The 22422-nt window shown below is 40.0% G+C and overlaps 2 gene segments (V, D, J or C); both read left to right on the top strand.

Annotated features, from left to right (window-relative positions):
- The first annotated feature begins 456 nt into the window (after window positions 1–456).
- LOC118575080 lies at window positions 457–10054 on the top strand. The segment is given in 2 exon segments: window positions 457–502; window positions 9618–10054. Coding segments are annotated over 2 exon segments (483 nt in total).
- Window positions 10055–21663: 11609 nt separating this feature from the next.
- Window positions 21664–22164, top strand: LOC118575079. The segment is given in 2 exon segments: window positions 21664–21709; window positions 21794–22164. Coding segments are annotated over 2 exon segments (417 nt in total).
- The last annotated feature ends 258 nt before the right edge of the window (window positions 22165–22422 follow it).

The following is a 22422-nucleotide window of genomic DNA, read 5'->3' as shown; positions in this document are numbered from 1 at the left end:
TAGAATAAGGCTGCAAAGTTGTATTTCTATTTATACTATAAATTCATACTAAATAATTTTTCTTTTCTTCATTCCTTCCCTTTTCTTTTTTCATATTGCCCTAGCATAACTCAAACATGTAATTCTCCTGCCCCACCTCTCTCCTGAGAATGAACACAGAGCTTCTGGCATGCTCAACATTTCTCTATCAATTGAACAACGTCCCCAGGACAATAAGTGATGCTTTGATGCTATAAATGCCACTTTAGTCCTTATTTCATCTCAGATATCTGCACTATTAATTGTGTCCTCCAAGATGCCCACTCCTGAGCTCGTGTTATAGCAGAACACATGCAGATAATGTTCCTCTCTGCTCATGAAAACCAGCGCTGACCCTACAGCTCTGACAGAGTCACCCAGATCTAGATTCACAGGTCCTCCCGTACAGTGATTATCACTGGACACAGAACATTCAGCATGGAGTCGAAACTGATCTGGGTTTTCCTTGTTGCTCTTTTAAAAGGTAATTTGTAGATAAGGAAAGATACTCAGTGTATGAGTGGACATGAGTGTGAGGGTCAGTGGACATTTGTGGCAGTCTACTGACAGGCTTTTCCGTCTTTGCAGGTGTCCAGCGTGAGGTGCAGCTGGTGGAGTCTAGGGGAGACTTCATGCAGCCTGGAAGTTCCTTAAAACTGCCCTGTTCAGCCACTGGATTCACATCTAGTGACTACTGGATGAATTGGTTCTGCCAGGCTCCAGGGAAGGGACTGGAATGGGTTGCTCAAATTGGAACAAAAGCTCATAACTATGCAACATACTATGCAGAGTCTACGAGAGGCATTTCACTATCGCAAGAAATGATTCCAAAAGCAGCGTATACTGGGAAATGAGTAGTTTAGTAGCCCCAAACCTCCCTTTATTATTGTGCTAGAATCACAGTGAGAAAGAAGCCTTCAGTGTGAATCCTGCACAAACATCCCTGCAAGAGAGCTCAGAACCAGCAGGGGGCGCAGAGCGCACATTGAGAACAGACAGCAGGCACAGGTTGCAGACATGAGTGCTGGTTCTGAGGCCTCAACTTTCACTCCATCTAATGACAACTCAAAATCCTCTCTACATTTATATTCTATACATGTCTGTGACATCTATGAAAACATAGTTCTGTTGTTATGCAATTTTTAAAAAAATGTGTAAAACACAGTCTAATAGGAATTAAATGCAGAGAATCATCTCTGGTGGCAGAAATGATGCTGCTGGGGTTACCATGATCAAATGTTTACAAAGGTCTGCAGTATTCTCTCTCGTTAGATTCATGGCAAAGCCCCGGTGGTATGCTGATTATGACAGTGTTTTGGGTTTGAAGAACCACGACAGAGGTGAAGCCACACTCAGTTACCCATGCACCTTAACAGATCTCCAATCTTCCTGCTTTCACTGAGAAATGTGCACATCAGGCACAGACCTGATTCATTTGTAATTTTACATGATTGAATTATTTAATCAATTATGTTCATCATCACATTGGCGATTATACTTTTTCATCTATAAAAACTTCTGAGCTTTGTTCTACACAGACATAAACCACTTACCTTAAATTCAGCTGAGGCCCAGGCTGTAGCTTTTGTAGGAACTTGGGGAATGTTATTGGATAATGGTAGGTTCTAATTTCTGTGATTTCTTCCTCTGTCTCTTTTCATAGACACTTAATAACTGTGAAAGGACCTGGTTAATCTGGGAATCTTTCTGCTAAATCAACTATTCTGTGGAGGAAGGACTCACCACATTCTGTTCTACCATAGCATGCCACTTTGGTGAGAATGGCATAGTGTCTCCTGCTGACCAGCGAGCTTTAGGGCTCAGGGCCCAATTCTCTGTGAGTCATGTTGTTTCTCTACCTGGTAATTACTTGCCTGCAACTGAACCTTGCTTCAGAAAACAGTCACCCTAGGTGACCCTCTATGCAAGAGTCCCCACATTAACCCTAACATGACAGCAAAGGAGACAACAGTTACTTGTTTTCCATTCATCACCTCCATAACAAAAGAAAAGCTGTCATTTTCATAGAACAGCTTCTATGTGTGAGAGCAGCTTTACCTCATAAAATGTGTGATTCAAAGGTACATACTTTCATGTATGATTCTTGTGAACAATGAGGAAAACCATTGATTTAACTTTTCCCAACCATTATCATGCCCTTGCTCAACATGAAGAGTGAGAAGTATCCTCATCTACAATATGAAAAGGCTAGACATGTGTGAGTCTCTGCTCTACTTGATGTGTCCTGTAGACATTTTTGCTTCAATCACATGGGAGGTAAAGCCACATTGTTTTAATGCTTCTGGTGTCCCAGATGATCCCAGTACAACAGGCAGCACCCTAAACCTAGTTTTGTTATTTACAGACTTTTATATTAAAAATATCTTCAAGACAAAATCAAATGCCACTTATACAAAGCACAAATATTACAAAAATACATATAATATCTGTGAAAATAACTGATAAAACTAGAGCTGCTGACTGGCTCATGCTAAGCTATCTATCTTATGCAGCCAAGAACCAGATTCCTAGGGATGGTGCCCAAATCCTCTAAGTGTTAGTGGTTGTGATGGCCTTGCCACATCAAAAGATACCATTTTGTGGCATTCTTCTCCCTGTTCTGGATCTTACAATCTATCCATCTCATCTTCCATGATGTACCTTAATCCTTGGAGCAGCTGCTCTCCATGTTTCATTTAGTGCTTAGCACTCCACAGTTGTCTATTTTCAGTGCTAAATGGAATGTCTTCATCAAACTCCTCCACGCTGGGCTCAGGGATCAATGCAGAAGGTGTGGGAGAAAGAATATGAGGAGCAGTGTGTATTGAAAACACCTGAAAATGCAGCTGTTTTCCAATACAACAGGACTGACACACATGAACTCACTGAGTACAGCAGAATGAAAAAGTCCTGCACAGGTACAAGCTATGTGAGGCCCCAGTGCTGAGAAGAAAATGTAACACAAGCCCCCGTCCCTAATATGGATGTGTCCAAATGACAAAAGGAAAATAATAATAAATAAACAAAGGAAAAGTAGATTCTTCCAATAGCAACTCTGTGAACACATAAGCCACAACTAAGGGCAGGCCCCATGCCCAGCGGCAAAGGGCAAACATAAAACAAACTGATATTTTTAGATGTTTTGTCTCATAGGCTTTGTTAGCATTTGGGGGGATGGTTGTTGTTTGTTTGCCATTTTGTTTTTTTTTGGTTTTGTTTTTGGTTTTTTGGCTTTGTTTTATTTTTTGTTTTTACCTTGTCTTTTGCTTATCATGAGTTTTCTGTTGTTGTTGCTGTTGTTGTTTTTGTTGGTGTTGTGTGTGTGTCTATGCTTCTTGTGTTTTTATCTTTTCTTCTATTATTGTTTGTTTAAGTTTTGTTTTATTTCCTTGTTTGTTGTCTAAAATAAGAGAGTAAGATTAGATTCAAGAGGAGATAAGTGGAGAACTGTGATCAGGATATATTTATAAAAATTTTATTTTTATTGAAAAAATGATAACCAGGAATGTATTACCTCCTTTGTCTCATCACTCAATTTCAAATAAAAGAAAGTTTGGTTACCCCAAAAGAGCCTTGCCATTAGTTTGACAGTGAACACATCTGTCTTGCCAAGTAAGTGTTGTAGATTGTGCACATCTGGGAAACACTATTGATGACTTTTCATTCTCTGTACTCTGCATAGGATCTTTTGGAAATACAAACATCAGTCCACAAGAAGGGCATTTCCAAATCCATTCCAGCTTGAGTGACTTGTGTCCTGTATCCAGAATGTATGACTTCTTAATGAAGGAGGTCTTACCATCTTGATCTGGGGAATAACCAAGAAAAACAGCAGGAACTTGTTCCTTGGGGAGCTCTAGAACAATGATTATAGCAAAAAAAACAATAGCAGAGTGACTTACATTTTCTTATAAATCTAGGTTGATGCTGTCAATATCAAGCTACCAGTAAGATGAAACCACTGGTTCAATAGTGGCATGATGTTTATTAATTAATTTATTTATTTTTTGTTATTTATAATATTCGTGCTTTAATTTTGCACATCAGCCATGGGTTCCCCTGTCCTCCCCCGTCCTGCTCCCGATCCCACCTTCCCCCCAGCCCCTCCCCTCCATTACCATTGCCTCCAGAGCCAAGACTCCCCTGCGGATTCAATTCAACCTGGTGGATTCAGTACAGGCAGGTCCAGTCCCCTCCTTTCAGGCTGAGAAAAGTGACCCTGCATAACACCAAGATTCCAAACAACCAGCTCATGCACTAAGGGCAGGTCCCAGTCCCACAGCCTGGGTGCCTCCCAAACAGTTCAAGCTATTCAATTGTCTCACTTATCCAGAGGGCCTGATCCAGCTGGGGGCTCCACAGCCTTTGGTTCATAATTCCTGTTCTTCCATTCCTTTGGCTATTTGTCCCTGTGTTTTTCCAATCTTGGGCTCAACAATTCACACTCTTACAGTCCCTCATCTTTCTCAACAATAGGTCTCCAAGAGCTCCACTTGGGGCCTGGCCAAGGATCTCTGCATCCACTTCCTTCAGTTATTGGTTGACAGTTTCAGCATGACTGTTAGGATGTTTGGCCATCTGATCACCAGACTAGTTCAGATCAGGCTTTCTCTCTACCAAGGCCAGCAGTCTACAGAGGATGTATCAATGTGGATTTTTGGGAACTCCTCCAGCACTCTGCCGATTCCTGTTCTCATGTGGTCATCATTTATTATGTTCTGTTGTTCCTTGTTCTCCCTTTCTGTTCTTGATCCAGCTGGAATCTCTTGCACCTCTAAGCTTTTTTCACTCAAATCTTGCCCTTCATTACTTCCACTGTTGTCCAGGTTGATCATGTAGACCTCATCCATTTATCTGTCATTGGGTGAGTCCTGTGTCTTTCCTAGGGTCCCATTTTTTAGATAGCCTCCCTGGAGTTGTGTAGCAGTCTAGTCATCTTTGTTTTACATCTAGTATCCTACTATGAGTGAGTACATACCATGTTTGTCCTTCTGAGTCTGGGTTACCTCACTCAGGATGATTTTTTCTAGATCCATCCATTTGCCTGCAAACCTCATGATGTCATTGTTTTTCTCTACTGAGTAGTACTCCATTGTGTATATGTACCATATTTTCTCTATCCATTCTTCAGTTGAAGAGCATCTAGGTTGTTTCCAGGTTCTGGCTATTACAAACAATGCTGATATGAATATAGCTGAGCAAATGACCTTGTGGTATGATTGAGCATTCCTTGGGTATATGCCTAAGTTGCTACAGCTGGAAGCTCTGGGCCAGATGGGAGTGCTGGTCCAGATGAGAGTGCTGGCCGGATAGGAGCTGGGGGCTGGACTCTGAGTCTCAGGAAGCCCCTGGGGTCTCCTTATCTTCTCCAGATGGAAGCTCCTCTTGTCCAGATAGGAGTCCTGGGGAAGGATATAAGCTCTAGTTCAGATGGTTGTTCCAGGGCTGGATGGAAGCTCAGGGTGGTTTCTAAATCTCCAGAAGTGGCTGGGGTCTCTGGTAGATGGGTGTGGGGGCATGGCTTTGCGTTTGTAGGGTTCACAGGAGGGTCTTGGAGAGGGGGAACCTTCCTGGTGTGGATGGGGGGTCCTGCCCTATGGCCAGAATATGGGGACTATTGGGCAGGTCTTCCCCAGAATGGCTAGTGCCCAGGGCTGGGACTCAGGTGCGTGCCTCTCTGGGTGTGCCCCAGGCACTCACCTCTGGTCCAGGTGGGAGTTCCAGTGCAGTATGGAAGCTGGGTACTGGTCTCTGAGTCTCAGGATGTGGCTGGGGTATCAGGCAAATCAAATTACTTTCTTGTTGTGTTTGAGTTTTGTCCCACAGGAGGGACTGAGTTTCTGATATTGTAGCTCTGTTGGAAGTCCATGTTTGGGAAGGTCCTGGGCCCTAAGGATGTAAAAACTGCTGGTATTCTTGTTTTAAATGGCAGTACTGTCACACTGCCTTCCACACATCTATGTTCACACACATAGGTTTGTGTTGCTGTCAAACATGGTCAGAGAAGGTTTTCTTCCCATGGGTCAGAAAAACGGTATTAGCTCATAGCTTGTGCACACACTGAGAATATGTGACTCTGAGCACCCAGAAGTGATGCAGGAGAAACCTGAAGTAATAAAATTGATGCTATCAAGGCTTCAACATCAACTAACTTAGAAAAACGTAAGTTACAGAAAATAGAAATTAGCAGAAGGAACACGGCCACTAGTCTGATGGTAAGATGAGTGGTACAGTGACCTGGCTTACTAGAAAAGTTTGTAGCATAATTGAAGTTTAGAGTTTCTAGGAAACAACTTCTGTAATGTTTGCTCATGAGGGCTGACCTGCAATGAGGCTCCATTTCCACAACGAAAGAAGACTATCTTGATTTATAACCAGCCACTGAGCTCTTTCCCAAATTAAAGAATATGCCTCTATAGGGAAGCTCTGGCCAGAGCAGATGACACCACCATTAAGTCCTTTTCCATATAATTCCATGTGGGCAACATGATCCTAGGTAACAACTGTTGGAGAAGAACCACACGAGTGTGCTTAAGAAATGATCCTGAGCATATCTCTGCAGTCTGCTTGCTCCCTTTAAATTGTTCAAAGTGTAACCTGGGACCTAAGAGAGATTCAAGGATGGCGGTATGTGTGGATTGTATAAGTCTCAGGTCTATATAAGGTGGTAAATGTCTCTGTCTGAGAGGCTGGATCTCTTTTCTGAATTAACCAGAAGTAGTTGTGTGCTATTATTAAAGAGTTTGCATTCAATGACCTCTAAATGTGAGCAATTATTTCTCACAGGGAAGACATGCTAACACTGTAAAGTAAGTACATAGGTCATCTGCATTAACTTCCAATCAAAGGCTTAGGGAATATCATGGAACAGGGAATGGAAAGAATTTAAGAGCCACAGGATGGGAAGGAGTTCTGTGAAATGTTGACACTCCAGATGTGACACAACCACTGGACACTTGGTTTCATAGGAACAGTGGCTTTTTACACACCACCTACACAAAATCAAGCTAGTCTAAAATTCCAGCATGAATGGCAAAAAAGTTTCGAGGTCCTGCCACTGGCTGTAACCTTTTAATAGATGTTGCTACTGAGGGAGAGTCAGTCTTCTTTGTGAGGATGGAATCTGATAAGTTGTCCATTCCCTAGAGGATGGTCCTGCGCACAGGGACACATTATAGCACTAGTTGGACTCTGTGGTGGGTTTTAGTTAAATGAAAAGAGAACATGAACTTGGGAGGGAGAATTATTTATGGTTCTGGGAAGTGTCTGGTGGCATTGATCGAGCCTGGTTATCATTAAAGTATATTACATACACAATGAAAACTTCCCAGATATTATTTGACAAAACTATTTAAAATTCACATTGGACCTGCCTATTATAAGTGGTTTTCAAGTTATACAAATATATATAACTGTACCAAATTAAAACCCATTCATCAAAGATTTAAAAGCAAGGTACTCATACGAGTGAGAAAATGTGAAGTTTCCCTTTCTGAGCCTGGGTCACCTCACTCAAAAATGTTTCCGGTTTTTAACGATTATCCTGAAAATTGATTTCCTTTTTCTTCACTGGCAAGTGCAATTGAGCTGTGTATATTTACCATATTTCTATTTTCTCTTCATCAGTACATGGACATTGAGGAAGATTCTATTCCATAATTATTATGAATTTTTTATTTTCATTTTATATTTTATTTCTCTGAGTAGCCATCACACTGATTTCAATTGCATCTGCATTCACTTTCCGACCAACAATGATGAAAGTTTCCACTTCAAACACATCCGTAGAATTTGCTGTCACTTATTTTCTCAGTATTATCCGTCATTCCTTGGTTGAGATGATATTTCAAAATAATCCCAGCCCTTGGGAGGCAGAACCAGGCAGATCTCTGTGAATTCGAGGCCAGCCTGGTGTACAGAGCGAGATCCAGGAAAGGCACAGAGCTACACAGAGAAACCCTGTCTCGAAAAACAAAATAAAAATGAAAATAAAAATTAACCACAGATGATTCTCCAAAGAAGAAATATGGATGGCCAATACATATATGAAACAATGTTCAATATCCTTAGGCACCAGAGAGTAGAAAATGTAAAGTATGTCTTTAATCCATTTCACTCAAATCAGAATGGTTTTTATCAAGAAATCAAATGTCAAATAACAGTAACGACACAAAGAAAGTAACACATTTCATCCTGGAATGTGAATTGGTTCAGAAATTGTAGAAATCAATATGGAAGTTCTTTAAAAATAGAAATAAGGCAATATACTCAATTATACCACTCCTAGCAACCCTTCTGAGGGCCTGTGAAAGTCACCACATAGTGCCAACACCTCACTAATTGTGGGAATCCAAAAAACAGGTACAGATAGTGGCCAGCAAGGGCATTTCTTCACCTCTTCATGGCTTTCTTCATCTCACTTAATATGATTATCCTTTAATACAGGAAACATACCAGACACCCTGAGAAGTTGTTTTCTTTTTCCCTGAGGTTTCCAAAGCAAAACTAAAACAGATCTGTACTTATTTCTTTGAATGTTAGTTACTTTCCTGGGAAAACTACAGAAATAGTAGTACCACATATCACAGGTCCCAAAAGCCACAACCAAGTTGTTTCCTTCATACAGAATAAATTCTGCAAGTGAAAAATTGTAAGTCAAACTTTCTATTCTCATGTAGAAAGATGTTATGTCAAGACCTCACTCTGTGACTTACTGCCCAAACACCGTTGAAGTGTCTGTCATATCTTCAAGGAGAGCTAGATATCTGGAAGGACATCCACGTGTTGCTAGGGTCCTGGAAGTGGACTCCTTGGTAGTCCCACACATGGAACTTGAGCTTCCTTTAAAGATATTAAAATTAAATGTGATTTGATGACTACAATGATAAATACACAACAGAAAATTTTATGCTAGCCAAATAAGCATAAAATGGGATTTCAATAAGCTTTGCCACTTACCAAATACTGGAGATGTATATTCATCAAAAAAGAGGATCAAGTCTAGGAACTTGTGCATACTACTGAGCTAAGTACTCAAAGGAGTTTCTTGACTTTAATATTTCTGCTCAATGATAACTGAGCATTATTTCAATTATCCCTTAAATTTTCAAAATATTATAATTATGAAGCAGATTTGCGGTCATGGTTAAATCACAAAGCACTGAATAGTTTATCAAATGTACATAATAAGCAATATTGTAACTCTGCCAGGCCTGCCCAACTCACCCATTTCATCTCTGCCTTCTGTACTAACATCTGCACCATCTTCTACTTCAACCCTAGAGCTGATGATATAGCAGAAAGAAATGAAAGTTAGGTTCCCTCTGCTCATATAAAATGAACCCTGACATGACCCTGTAGCTCTTGCAGAGGAGCTCAGTCCTGAGTTCCCTGGTCTTACCATTCAGGGATTAGCACTGAACACAGACTTCTCACCATGAAGCTGTGGCTGAATTGCATTTTCTTTGTAACTCTTGTAAAAGGTTATTTAGGGGAATAAGACGCTGTGTGTGTGGGAGCATGGGTAAGAGGTGGACATGAGTAGGAGGGAGAGTGTGTGTGTGTGACATTTTCCTGACCACAGTTCTCTACTATTACAGATATCCAATGTGAAGTGCAGCTGGTGGAGGCTGGAGGAGGATTGGTACAGCCTGGGGGTTCCCTGAAACTCTCCTGTGCAGCCTCTGGATTCACCTTCAGTGACTATTATATGGACTGGATCTGCCAGGCTCCAGGGAATGGACTGGAATGGATTGCAGTGAGTAGAAACAAAGCTAATGGTTACACAACAGAGTACAGTGCATCTGTGAAAGGCCGGTTCACCATCTCCAGAGATGATTCCAAAAACACCCTCTACCTGCAAATGAACAGCCTGAAAGCTGAGGACACTACCACTTACTACTGGGCAAGACACACAGTGAGAGGACTTCAGTGTGATCCCAGACAGAAATCTCCTTGCAGGGGCGAGAGAAAAAGGCCAAGATGTATTATTTATCCACATACTACTTTTCTCAGGAAAGTTCTCTGCAACATATAATGCTGTATCTACCACAGAAGTCTCTGCATTGGAAAGTGGCAACTGTACAGAATGGCTGAAATTTGAGAAACTGTAATGTAGGTGTACATTGCTATTTGGCTAGAGGGAAAATCCTGGAGACAAGAACAGAAAATATTAAAAACACTGATATATTTTCTTTTCAAGTGTATGCCGCCTTTAGATATATTTCTTTGCAATTTGCTGAACATTTTAAGATATTGAACTTCTAGCGTAGAGGCACTTATGGGCTTCCTCTGGAAAACATATTACAGTATTATTCTAAAACAAGACATTGAGACTTAGAAAAAGGATATTGCAGCAATGCACTTTGCATATTTGAAATATATTTGTGTGATAGGAAGCTAATATTTAAATAAAATATAACAATAGTGATTTTTTGTACAATGAGGGTCATTTTAAAAAATGATTTCCTAACTATGACATAAATCCATTTTGTATTATACTGATTACATTAAAATAATTTTAGAGTTCCATTTCTGATTGACTCTCTTACAGAGACATTAACAAAATATACAACTGTTCCATATTTTGACATAATTCAAAAACTTATTTCATTTAAAAATTTTTTGGTTCCACTCTAGCATCATTATCTTACAGTCCTTACCTCAGTAATTCAATACAATTAAAGCTTCATATCTAGTTTCCTACCTAATTTATTCTAAAGTAAACTTTAGTGATGAGTGAGAGATCTATACAGGATCAGACACTAAAGACAAGGAATATCGTTAAGTTTCCAAATGGCTTTCCTTTTTCTTTCTTTCACAGTTTGAGGCAAATGTCGAATTTGTGCTTTGCAGAACTGATTAGTCCTTTTTAATCTTTGTCCAGAATTGTTCTAAATAGAGTACAGTAAACCAATGTAGCTTTATTTTCTGAAGAAGCAATCCAAAATAAAATCCCTTGCATTACTAACACCTAAATCCTGATGACTTAAAGTTAGTATGTAGAATAATGAAAATTTAACATCATTTTTTTTTATATTTCCTGGCTTTTAAACCATATTTAAAAAAAAACTGAAGCTATGAAGCTTGGAAAAATGTAACAATGTTATTTGGAATATGACACATGCACTTCTTTACTAACATTGTCTTAATGATTCTTTTAGAGTGGCCACTTGGAATAGAAGACATGGAGCTTCACATTGGATATTATAATTTCTACATAAAATGCGATGATCTGAAGCCAAAAATAAATAAATTCATGACAGAATTAAAACTAAATAAACATTTACCCATATCTTCTTTCATAGTTCATATTCATTTGATGCATTCAGTCATTCCTCATCCCCAAGTATTTAGCCTTTCTTGTTCTCTTTTCCATAGGATATACTGTACCCCATGTACATTTGTTTTATACATAGACACGCAAATGTGTTTAAAACATGTGTATACTGTATCCACATGTACATTTGTTTTATACACAGACACACACGTGCAGACACATTCATAATTGTCTAGATTCTGTATATGAGGAAAAAATATGCTTTTATCCTTTCAAAGATTGCATCACCCCACTTAATATCATATATTCTATATAATCCATTTCCCAGAAAACTTTATACTTTCAATATTATTTAAAGATTCAAAACATTCCCTTATTATACATACACACACACACAAACATACACACACACAAACATACACACAAACACACACATATATATTACACATAATGTTTGCACTGTTGATTAACAACTATGTTGATTATAATACTTTGATGTAGTCAACAAAGTAGTAATGAACATTGGGGTGCAGTTATCTCTAGGCATGGTATAGCAATCTCCAGATATATACTCTGGAGAAAGATAGCCGAGTCATATAGTAGATCCAGTTTTAATTTTCTGAGAAATTGCCAAATGATTTCCACAGTGGTTGAATTAGTCTGCATCCACACCAACTGTGAATAGGGGCTGCTTCCTCTCACCATCTTCTCCAATGTTTGCTGTCAGATGTGTTGACGGCAGCCAAACTTACTGGGGAGAGGGCTGAAGTGGTATCTCAAAGTAGTTTTAATTTAAACTACCATGGTGTCTAGGGCCATGCCCATGTTTTAAAATATTTATTGACCATTTGTGTTTCTTTCATTCATTTTTTTCAAAAGTGTCTATTTGGGCCACCTTTTTACATGTTGATTGAAGATTATATGTCTATGACATTTAATTTCTTCTTCTTTTTTCTTTCTTTTTTTGAGACAGGGTTTCTCTGTGTATCTTTGCACCTTTCCTGGATCTCACTATGTAGACCAGTCTGACCTCGAACTCACAGAGATCCACCTGCCTCTGCTTACTGAGTTCTGGGATTAAAAGCATGAAGGCATGAGCCACTACTGTCTGACTAGCAAATTGTTCCTTCACTTTCTTCTACAAGAGTCATTTTCCTGGTTTCCTCCATCCCTTCAGTCTCTTACACTCTTCTTTCTGCCTCCTCCTCTTCAATGTTTCCTGAGCACTGATGTAATGGATTTGATGTAGACATCCTATTTAGGAATGAGTGTTCACTCTCTCTGTCTCTCTCTGTCTCTCTGTCTCTCTCTCTCTTTCTGTTTGTGTGTGTGTGTGTGTGTGTGTGTGTGTGTGTGTGTTTGTGTGAGAAGGAGAGATAGAGAGGGACATAGACAGAGAAAGACACAGACAGAGAGAGAGAGACAGAGAGAGAACATGTGTGTATGTGTAACTGTATGTGTGGCTATGGTTGCAGTTGTGCAGACCCTACATCAATCCTCTCATGAGAAGAATTTGAAATTTTCCTAGGTTGTTATCTACAGATGTGACCAACATCATAATCAAAAGCAATAAGGGAAGGAATGAGCTTATGTCATCATAAATCATACAGCCATCATGTAGGAAAATAAAGACAAGAAATCAAAGGAGGGGAGACTGCAACTGGTCCCTGAGACAGAGCCTGCAAGCACCAGACTAGAATAAGAGGTGAATCTTTATCCTCATACACGAACACCTCAGACCCTAGGCTTTGGGCCCATGGGCACAAACATGTGCCCCTAGACACACAACATTGCATTTCTAGTTTCAGGCCAGTTGGCAGGCAGAACTCCTACACACAGGACAGACTACCACCATCCCTGATCAGACCCTGTAACCCAAGTCCCACCTGCCCCAAATCCCACCCACCCTCTGAGACTGCAACTGTTCCCTGAGACAGAGCCTGCCAGCACCCAACAGGACTAAGAGGCCAGTTGGTAGGCAGAACTCCTGCACACAGGTCAGACTACCACCATCTACCGCACACTAAGACAGCAGCTTCTCCCTGAGACAGAGCTCACTGATGCCAGGGGACTAAGAGCTGGTCCCTAAGACAAAGAGTCCATCAGCATTGACTAGACCAAGAGCTCCCACTGGATCAAGAGTATCAATCAGACCAAGAGAGGCTCCCTAAGTCACAGACACCACTTGCATCAAGTGGAGAAAGACATGGATAGACACCAGTGAAAAAATACAGTCAACAACATAAAACCAATATGGCTCCCTCAGAACCTACATCAGCAAGACCTGAAAATCACAACACAGAAGAAACAGAAGATATCTACTATAAAATGAATTTCATACAATATTAGAGATCTTAAAAGAGGAAATGAAAAATTTCCTTAAAGAAATTGAGGAAAAGTCAAACAAAATATGGGGGGAAATCAGGAAATCCCTTGAAAGCAAAGAGAAAGCAATTAAACAAGTGAGGAAAACAGTTCAAGATTTCAAAACTGAAATGGAGTCAATAAAGAAGAAACAAACTGAGGTAAGGCTGGAAGTAGAAATCTGAGTAAACAGACTAGAACTATAGATGCAAGGATAACCAAAAGAATGCAAAAGATAGATGAGTAGATCTCTGGCATTGAAGATATGAAAGAAGAAATAGAATCATCAGTCAAAGAAAACACTAAAGCCAAAACAGGGCCATGACCCAAAATGTCCTGGAAATTTGAGACACCATGAAAAGACCAATCCTAAAAATAATAGGGATAGAAGAAGGAGAAGAATACCAACTCAAAGGCACAGAAAATACATTCAACAAAATCATAGAAGAAAATTTTCCCAAACTAAAGATGGGAATGCCAATAAAAATACAAAGTTACAGACTGAATTAAAAAAAGTCCCCTCACCACATAATAATCAATCCACTACATATACAGAATAAAGAAAAAATATTAAGAGATGCAAAGGAAAAAGGCCAAGTATCATATAAAGGTAGACCCATAAGAATAACATCTGACATCTCAATGGAGACTCTAAAAGCCAGAAGGTCCTGGACAGACATTATGCAGATACTAAGAGACCATAGATACCAAACCAGACTATTATACCAAGCAAAACTCTCAATCAATATACACGGAATAAACAACATACTCTATGATAAAACCAGATTTAAACAATATCTCTTCACAAACCCAGCCTTACAGGAAGCACTAGAAGGAAAAATCCAACCTAAGAAAGTTACACACATCCATGAAAACACTGGCAATACTTAGTACCATACCAACAGATACCAAAAGAGGGAAACATACTACACTACCACCAATAAATAGCAGGAATTAACAATAACTGGTCATTAATATCCATCAATATCAATGGTCTCAATTCACCTATAAAAAGACACGGGCTAACAGAATGGATACAAATCAAGATCCATCCATTTGCTGCATACAAGAAACACACCTCAACTTTAAAGACAGACACCACCTCAGAATAAAAGGCTGGGAAAAGACTTTCCAATCAAATGCATTTAAGAATCAAGCTTGTGTAGCTATCATATTATCTAATAAAATAGACTTAAAACTAGAAAAATTTGAAAGAGATCGGGAAGGACACTACCTATTTATCACAGGGAAAATCCAATAAAATGAAGTCTCAATTCAGAATATTTATGCCCCAAATACAAGGGCACCAACATTTGTAAAAGAAACATTACTAAAGCTTAAATTGCACATCAAACCCCATACACTATTAGTGGGAGACATCAACACCCTACTCTCACCAATGGACAGGTCTGCCAGACAGAAACTTAATGGAGAAATAAGGGAACTAACTGACATTATAACTCAAATACACTTAATAGATATATATAGAATATTCCACCCTAACACAAAAGAACATACCTTCTTTTCAGCACCCCATGGAACCTTCTCCAAAATCGGCCACCTGCTTGTTCACAAAGCAAATCTCAACAGATACAAAAAAATTGAAAGGACCTCCTCTGTTTTATCAGTGCACCATGGCTTAAAGTTAGATTTCAACAACAACAAAAATTACATAAAGCCTACAATCTCATGAAAACTGAATAATGCCCAGTTGAATCACCAATGGGTCAAAGAAGAAATAAAGAAAGAAATTAAGATTTCCTAGTATTCAATGAAAATTAATGTACAACATAGCCCAACTTATGGGACACCATGCAAGCAATGCTAAGAGGAAAATTCATAGCACTAAATGCCCACATAAAGAAGCTGGAGAAATCTCACACTAGTTACTTAACAGCACACCTGAAAGCTGTAGAACAAGAAGATGCAAACTCACCCAGGAGAAACAGATGCCAGGAAATAATCAAATTGAGAGCTGAAATCAATAAAATAGAAACAAAGAGAAAAATAAAAAGAATCAATGAAACAAAGAGTTGGTTCTTTGAAAAAATCAGCAAAATAGATAAGCCCTTATCCAAATTAACCAAAAAGCAGAGAGAGAGCACCCAAATAAAAAAATCAGAAATGAAAAAGGGGACATAACAACAGAAAATGAGGAAATCCAGAGAATCATCAGGTCAAACTTCAAAAACATGTACTCTACAAAATTGGAAAATCTGAAAGACATGGATGACTTTCTGGATAGGTATCCCTTATCAAAGTTAAATCAAGACCAGATTAACTATTTAAACAGACCAAAAACCCCTAAGGAAATAGAAACAGTCATTAAAATTCTCCCAACAAAAAAAAGCCCAGGACCAGATGTGATGGTATTGTGTTCCCAAAATATTTTGCACCCTAATAAACTTATCTGGTGACAGAGAACAGAACAGCCACTAGATACAGAGGATAGAATATGGTGGCACTCACACCTTTAATCCTAGCATTCTAGAGGCAGAAATGCCTCTGGATCTCTGTGAGTTCAGGGCCACATTGGAAACAGCCAAGCATGGTGACTCATGCCTTTAATCCCAGAGAGTGATGGCAGAAAGCAAAAATGTATATAAGACGTGAGGACCAGGAACTAGGCTGGTTAAGCTTTTAGACTGTTAGCAGCAGTTCAGGTGAGATCCATTCTGGATGAGGATTCAGAGGCTTCCAGTCTGAGGAAACAGGATCAGCTGAGGAACTGGCTAGGTGAGTAGCTGTGACTTGTTCTGCTTCTCTGATCTTCCAGCATTCACCCCTATAACTGGCCTTAGGTTTGATTTTAATAAGACCATTTAAAATTCCTGCTGCAACCAGATGGTGTCAGTTCAGAATTCTACCAGATTTTCAAAGAAGAGCTAATACCAATACTCTCAAATTGTTCCATACCATAGAAACAGAAGAATCATTACCAAATTCTTTTTATAGGGCTACAGTTACCATGATACACAAACCAAACAAAGATTCCACAAAGAAAGAGAATTACAGACCAATCTCCCCGATGAACATTAATGCAAAAATACTCAATAAAATACTGGCTAACCGAATACAGGAACACATCCAAAAAAATTATCCACCATGACCAAGTAGTCTTCATCTCAGGGATGCAAGGATGGTTCAACATACAAAAATCTGTCAACGTAATACACCATACAAACAAACAAACTGAAAGAAAATAAAACACATGATCATCTCACTGGATGCTGAAGAGGCCTTTGACAAAATCCAACACCACTTCATGATAAAGGTTCTAGGGAGTACAGGAATACAAAGAACATACCTAAACATAATAAAGGCAGTTTACAACAAGCTGACAGCCAACATCAAATTAAATGGAGAGAAACTCAAAACAATTCCAATAAATCAGAAACAAGACAAGGCTGCACACTCTCCCCATAATTATTCAATATAGTACTTGAAGTTCTAGGAAGAGCAATAAGACTAAAAAAGGAGATCAGGGGGATACATATTGGAAAGGAAGAAGTCAAACTTTGATTATGTGCAGATGACATGATAGTACATATTAGTGACCCCAAAAATTCTAGCAGGGAACTCCCACAGCTGATAAACTCCTTCAGTAAGGTGGCAGGATACAACTCAAAAAAATCAGTAGCCCTCCTATACACAAATGAAAAGGGGGCTGAGAAAGAAATCAGAGAAACATCACCCTTTACAATAGCCACAAATATAAAATACCTTGGGGAAGCTCTAACTAAGCAAGTGAAAGATCTGTATGAAAAGAACTTTAAGTATCTGAAGAAAGAAATTGAAGTAGATATCAGAAAATGGAAAGATATCCCATGCTCATGGATAGGTAGAATTAACATAGTAAAAATGGCAATCTAACCAAAAGCAGTCTACAGATTCAGTGAAATCCCCATCAAAATCCCAACACAGTACTTCACAGGCTTGGAAAGAACAATACTTTATATTATGTGGAATAACAAAAAATCTAAGATAGCTAAAAGAATCCTGTATACTAAAGCATCCTCTGGAGGCATCATGATCTCTGACCTCAAACTCTACTATAGAGCTACAGTAAAAAGCAGCTTGCTACCAGCAAAAAAAATGACCTGTGGAACAATGCAATTGAATTGAAGACCCTGACATTAATCCACATGATTATTCACATATGAATTTGATAAAGAAGCCAAAACTGTACCATGGAAAAAAGAAATCATCTTCAACAAATGGTGCTGGCATAACTGGATGTCAACATGTAGTAGGCTGCAAAATGATCCATGTCTGTCACCTTGCACAAAACTCAATTCCAAGTGCATCAAAGACTTCACCATAAATCCAGTTATGAACTTGACAGAAGAGAAAGTAGGAAATAGTCTGGAACGCATTGGCACAGGAGATAACTTCCTAAATATAACACCAGTAGCACAGACACTGAGAGTGACAATTAATAAATGGGACTTCCTGAAACTGAGAAGCTTTTGTAGAGCAAAGGACATGGGAAATAAGACCAAACAACAGCCTACAGATTGGGAAAAGTTCTTCACCAATCCTACATCTGACAGAGGGTTGATCTCCAAAATATATAAAGAATTCAAAAAGCTAGACATCATAATACTGACCAATAAAATTAAAAATGGGCTACAGAGCTTAACAGAATTCTCAACAGAAGAACCTCAAATGGCTGAAAAGCATTTAAGGAATTGCTCAACATCCTTAGTCATCAGGGAAATGAAAATCAAAACAACTCTGATATACTATCTTACACCTGTCAGGATGGCTAAGATCAAAAACACTAAAGACAGCTTATTTTGGAGAGAATGTAGAACAAGGGAACACTCCTCCACAGTTGGTGATATTGCAAACATGTAGAGCCACTCTGGAAATCAGTATGGTGGTGTCTCAGATAATTGGGAATAAGTCTTCCTCAAGACCCAGATATACTCTTAAGCATATACCAAGGGAATGCTCAATCTTACCACAAGGACACATGCTCAACTAAGTTCATATCAGCATTATTTGTAATAGCAAGAATCTGGAAACAACCTAGATGCCCCTCAACTGAGGAATGGATAAACAAATTATCACACATATACACAATGGAGTACTACTCATCAGTACAAAACAATGATACCATGAAATTTGCAGGAAAATGGATGGACTAGAAAATATCATCTTGAGTGAGTTAACCCGGACTCAGAAGGACAAACGTAGTATGTACTCACTCATAAGTGGATACTAAATGTGAGCAAAGGGATGGCCAGACTGCAACCCATAACTCCAGAGAGTCTAACTAACAGGGGAAGACTGTAGGAGGGACACATGGATGACCCTGTGCACGAGAAGTGGATGAGATCTACATGAGTGGATTTGGTTTGGGGGTGGTGGCAGAGGGTGGGCAGTAGGGAATGAGAACATAGGGAAATGGGAGGGTCAAGCTGGGACAGTGGCAAAGTGGGATGGCAGGGAGGAAGATACCATGATAGATGAGAACATCATGGGAATAGGAAGAGGCAGGGTGAAGGAGAGGCTCTCAAGAATCCACAAAGTTGACCACAACTTGGTGTGCTGGAAATGGTCCAGAGGGTGCCTGGACTGGATTACTCTAGTGACCAGCCCAGGAACTAACCTAGCTGTCATCATAGAGCTTTTGTCCAGTTACTGATGGAGGCAGATACAGAGATCCATGGCCAGGCACCAGGTTGAACTCCAGGAATCCAACTGATGAGAGAGAGGAGAGATGCTACAGGCAAGGGACATTGAGATCATGATGGGAGGACATGTAGAGATGACCAGCCACACTAATAGAAGCCCATGAACTGTGGACTGGTGGCTGTGGAGCCCCCATGGGACTGGACTAGGCCATCTGGACACAGATGGCAGTTGTTTGGCTCAAACTATTTGAGGGGGCACCCAGGCAGGGGGATCGGGATCTATCCCTTGTTCTTGGGAAGGTTTCTGGAATGTGGCGCCTGTGCTGTGACACCTTGCACAGCCTTGGTGGAGTGGGAAGGGACTGGGACCTGTCTTAGCTCAGTGTGCTGGGCTCTGATGACTCCCCACAGGAGACCTCAGTTTGGGGGATGTAGGAATGCAGGGTGGCTTGGGAGAGAGTGCTGGGTGTGGGAGCAGGGAGGAGAGGGGATCTGTGAATAGTATGTGGACGTAGTAGAAAGTTTCTTAATAAAGAAAAATGCAAAAAAATCCAAGGATGATCGTGAAGGTGGGAACTGAATCAGGATCCATGAAGGAACTCTGCTTACTGGCTTGAACTCCATGGTTGTTCAGTATGCATTCTTACACAACCCAGGAACACCTTCTCATGAATGTCACAACCCCTATCTTCCTTAACCCTGATACACCAAACATTGCTCAAGACATGACCCCACAGACGGTCTTACAGAAAAATCTGATGGATGCATTTTTCCCAACTGAGGTTCCTTGTTCCGTGATGACCCTAGGTTGAATTATGTTGATTAAATACTAACTATAACACAAATGTAAGAGCCAGTACTGTCATGGTACCATGACACATTGAGAATCCATGTGTCCTCCAAACAAAAATAAATACAAATGTTAAAACACTTAAGAATAAGAATCTGTCTCTCAAATAGAATATAATTATAAATAATGTGTGGCTATACCATGAACCCTTTCTTTTTGCAAACAACTTTTTTCTTAATGACTTCCTTTAGGGAACTCATGAAAAAGGGAATTCCAAGGAGGAAGAGAGTACAGAATATGGATAAAAACTATCTCTGAAGAAAAAAATGACAAAAATATTTGAATAATGAGAATTATGCCAAGTTCTCTAGTATAATATTAGATACTCATTTATTTATGTAATACTCCTTCCCAAACTTTGTTACCACAACGAAAAAATCCCCAATGACAATAAATCCACAATGAGACATACTGAGAATATGACTACAAAACATTTTTCTAACACTCAGAGCATCAAGAATGTGGGAAGACAGCACTCATATTATGGGTGGCCATAAGAGCTTGCACAGGATGTCTGACTCCCTAAGGTTAGGACCTGTCTCTACTACTGTCTCTCTGAATACAAAGATTATGCCCACAGAAATAAAGGACACAAAACGTGAGATTTCCAGTACCAATGCAGATGTTCTCTGTGTGCTGACTGAATCATGTCTATTTCTTCTCTACTTCTTGGCTTGACTTCTGCTTCTCTGGCTTATTTTCTACTTTACTTAACATAAACCTCAAGCCAAGTAGGATACTATAGTGGTTTATGAAGTTTTATGAACAGCTAGTCTTCCCATCCCTTACCAATACAATAATCATATTCAGGAACCTGAGATGCTCTGTGTCACATGGTATAAACAGAGAAAGACAAACTGACATAAACCAAGAGGAAGTAAAACCTAATCTCCAGGTATAGTGTTCCCTGTGAGAAGGTGAAGAGGTTGAAATCAGTCTCTTGGGGCTGCTCTCAGATAAAAACACAATCACATGTAACAGTGTAAGTGAGCAGCTTCCTCACAAATTATTTCCTGGATGGATGTTGAGAATGAGAAAATTCCACTGAAATCAAAACAATACATTTTTAGCTGTTCCTTAAGCAGAGTTTCTGATCACTAAGAGGCCCAACTCCATCCTAAATTCTCTTCAGGAATTCATAGAGTTCTAAAAATATAGTAGGACATGGTACCCAGTTCTGCCTGCACTGTGTGGATGTAGACTCACTTAGTATAGACACTCTTACGTTTTGCTTGTCAGGTCTGCACAGTTTGATTCATACTATTTATCATTTTTCAGGGATTGAAATCCAGAAAATAACAGGAAAATTTTCGTGAGTTTCCATCACCAGTTCTTCTAGGAAGCACAGTGGAAGTCTCAGTCACCTGAGGGAAGAATGGAAACCTTGTCCTGTGCTTCCTTTTATCCTCTCAGGAACCCCTCCCAATGCAAAGCAGCCCTCAGGCTCAGGCTGAAAGCCCAGGCCTAGCTGAGGAGCCCCATCTCCTTCTCAACAGAGCCTCCAGCAGAGCATGGCTGTCCTGGTGCTGCTCCTCTGCCTGGTGACCTTTCCAAGCTGTAAGTGTGTCAGGCTTTCAGGAGAGGGACCCAGGCATGTCATCTGTGGGAAGTAAGACTGACGGTGATGTTGTTTGTCCCCAGGTGTCCTGACCCAGGTGCAGCTGAAGGAGTCAGGACCTGGCTTGGTGCAGCCATCACAGACCCTGTCTCTCACCTGCACTGTCTCTGGGTTCTCATTAACTGACTATGGTGTACACTGGGTCCGCCAGCCTCCAGGAAAGGGGCTCGAGTGGATGGGAGTAATATGGACTGGTGGAGGTACAGATTATAATTCAGCTCTCAAATCCCGAGTCACCATCAGCAGGGACACCTCCAAGAGCCAAGTTTTCTTAAAACTGAACAATCTGCAAACTGAGGACACAGCCATGTATTTCTGTGCGAGAGACACAGTGAGGGAACTGCAGTGTGAGCCTGCACAAAAAACTCCCTATGGAGACATCTGGTACCACTAGGGGGCACCAATGACCACTGGAACTCCTGAGGACCACAAGTAATGTTCACTTCATAAGCTATTAAGTTCTGGAGTATGCTGAATGAGCATCAGTTTTAATGTCAGAACTTGTGGTTTCCTCTTCAAGCCAAGGATGTCCTCTAGAGGCCCCTCTGAACTGTCATATATTATTCAACCTTCTATGTGTGAACACATTACAACAAAAATTTTCCCACCACACTCCCTAAGCTATCCAATTGCTTCTGATTACTAAATAGAA

The sequence above is a fragment of the Onychomys torridus genome, unplaced genomic scaffold (genome assembly GCF_903995425.1).
Source record: "Onychomys torridus unplaced genomic scaffold, mOncTor1.1, whole genome shotgun sequence".
NCBI lineage: Eukaryota > Metazoa > Chordata > Mammalia > Rodentia > Cricetidae > Onychomys > Onychomys torridus.
The sequence above is the reverse complement of the archived record's forward strand: the minus strand, read 5'-3'. Positions and strand labels throughout refer to the sequence as shown.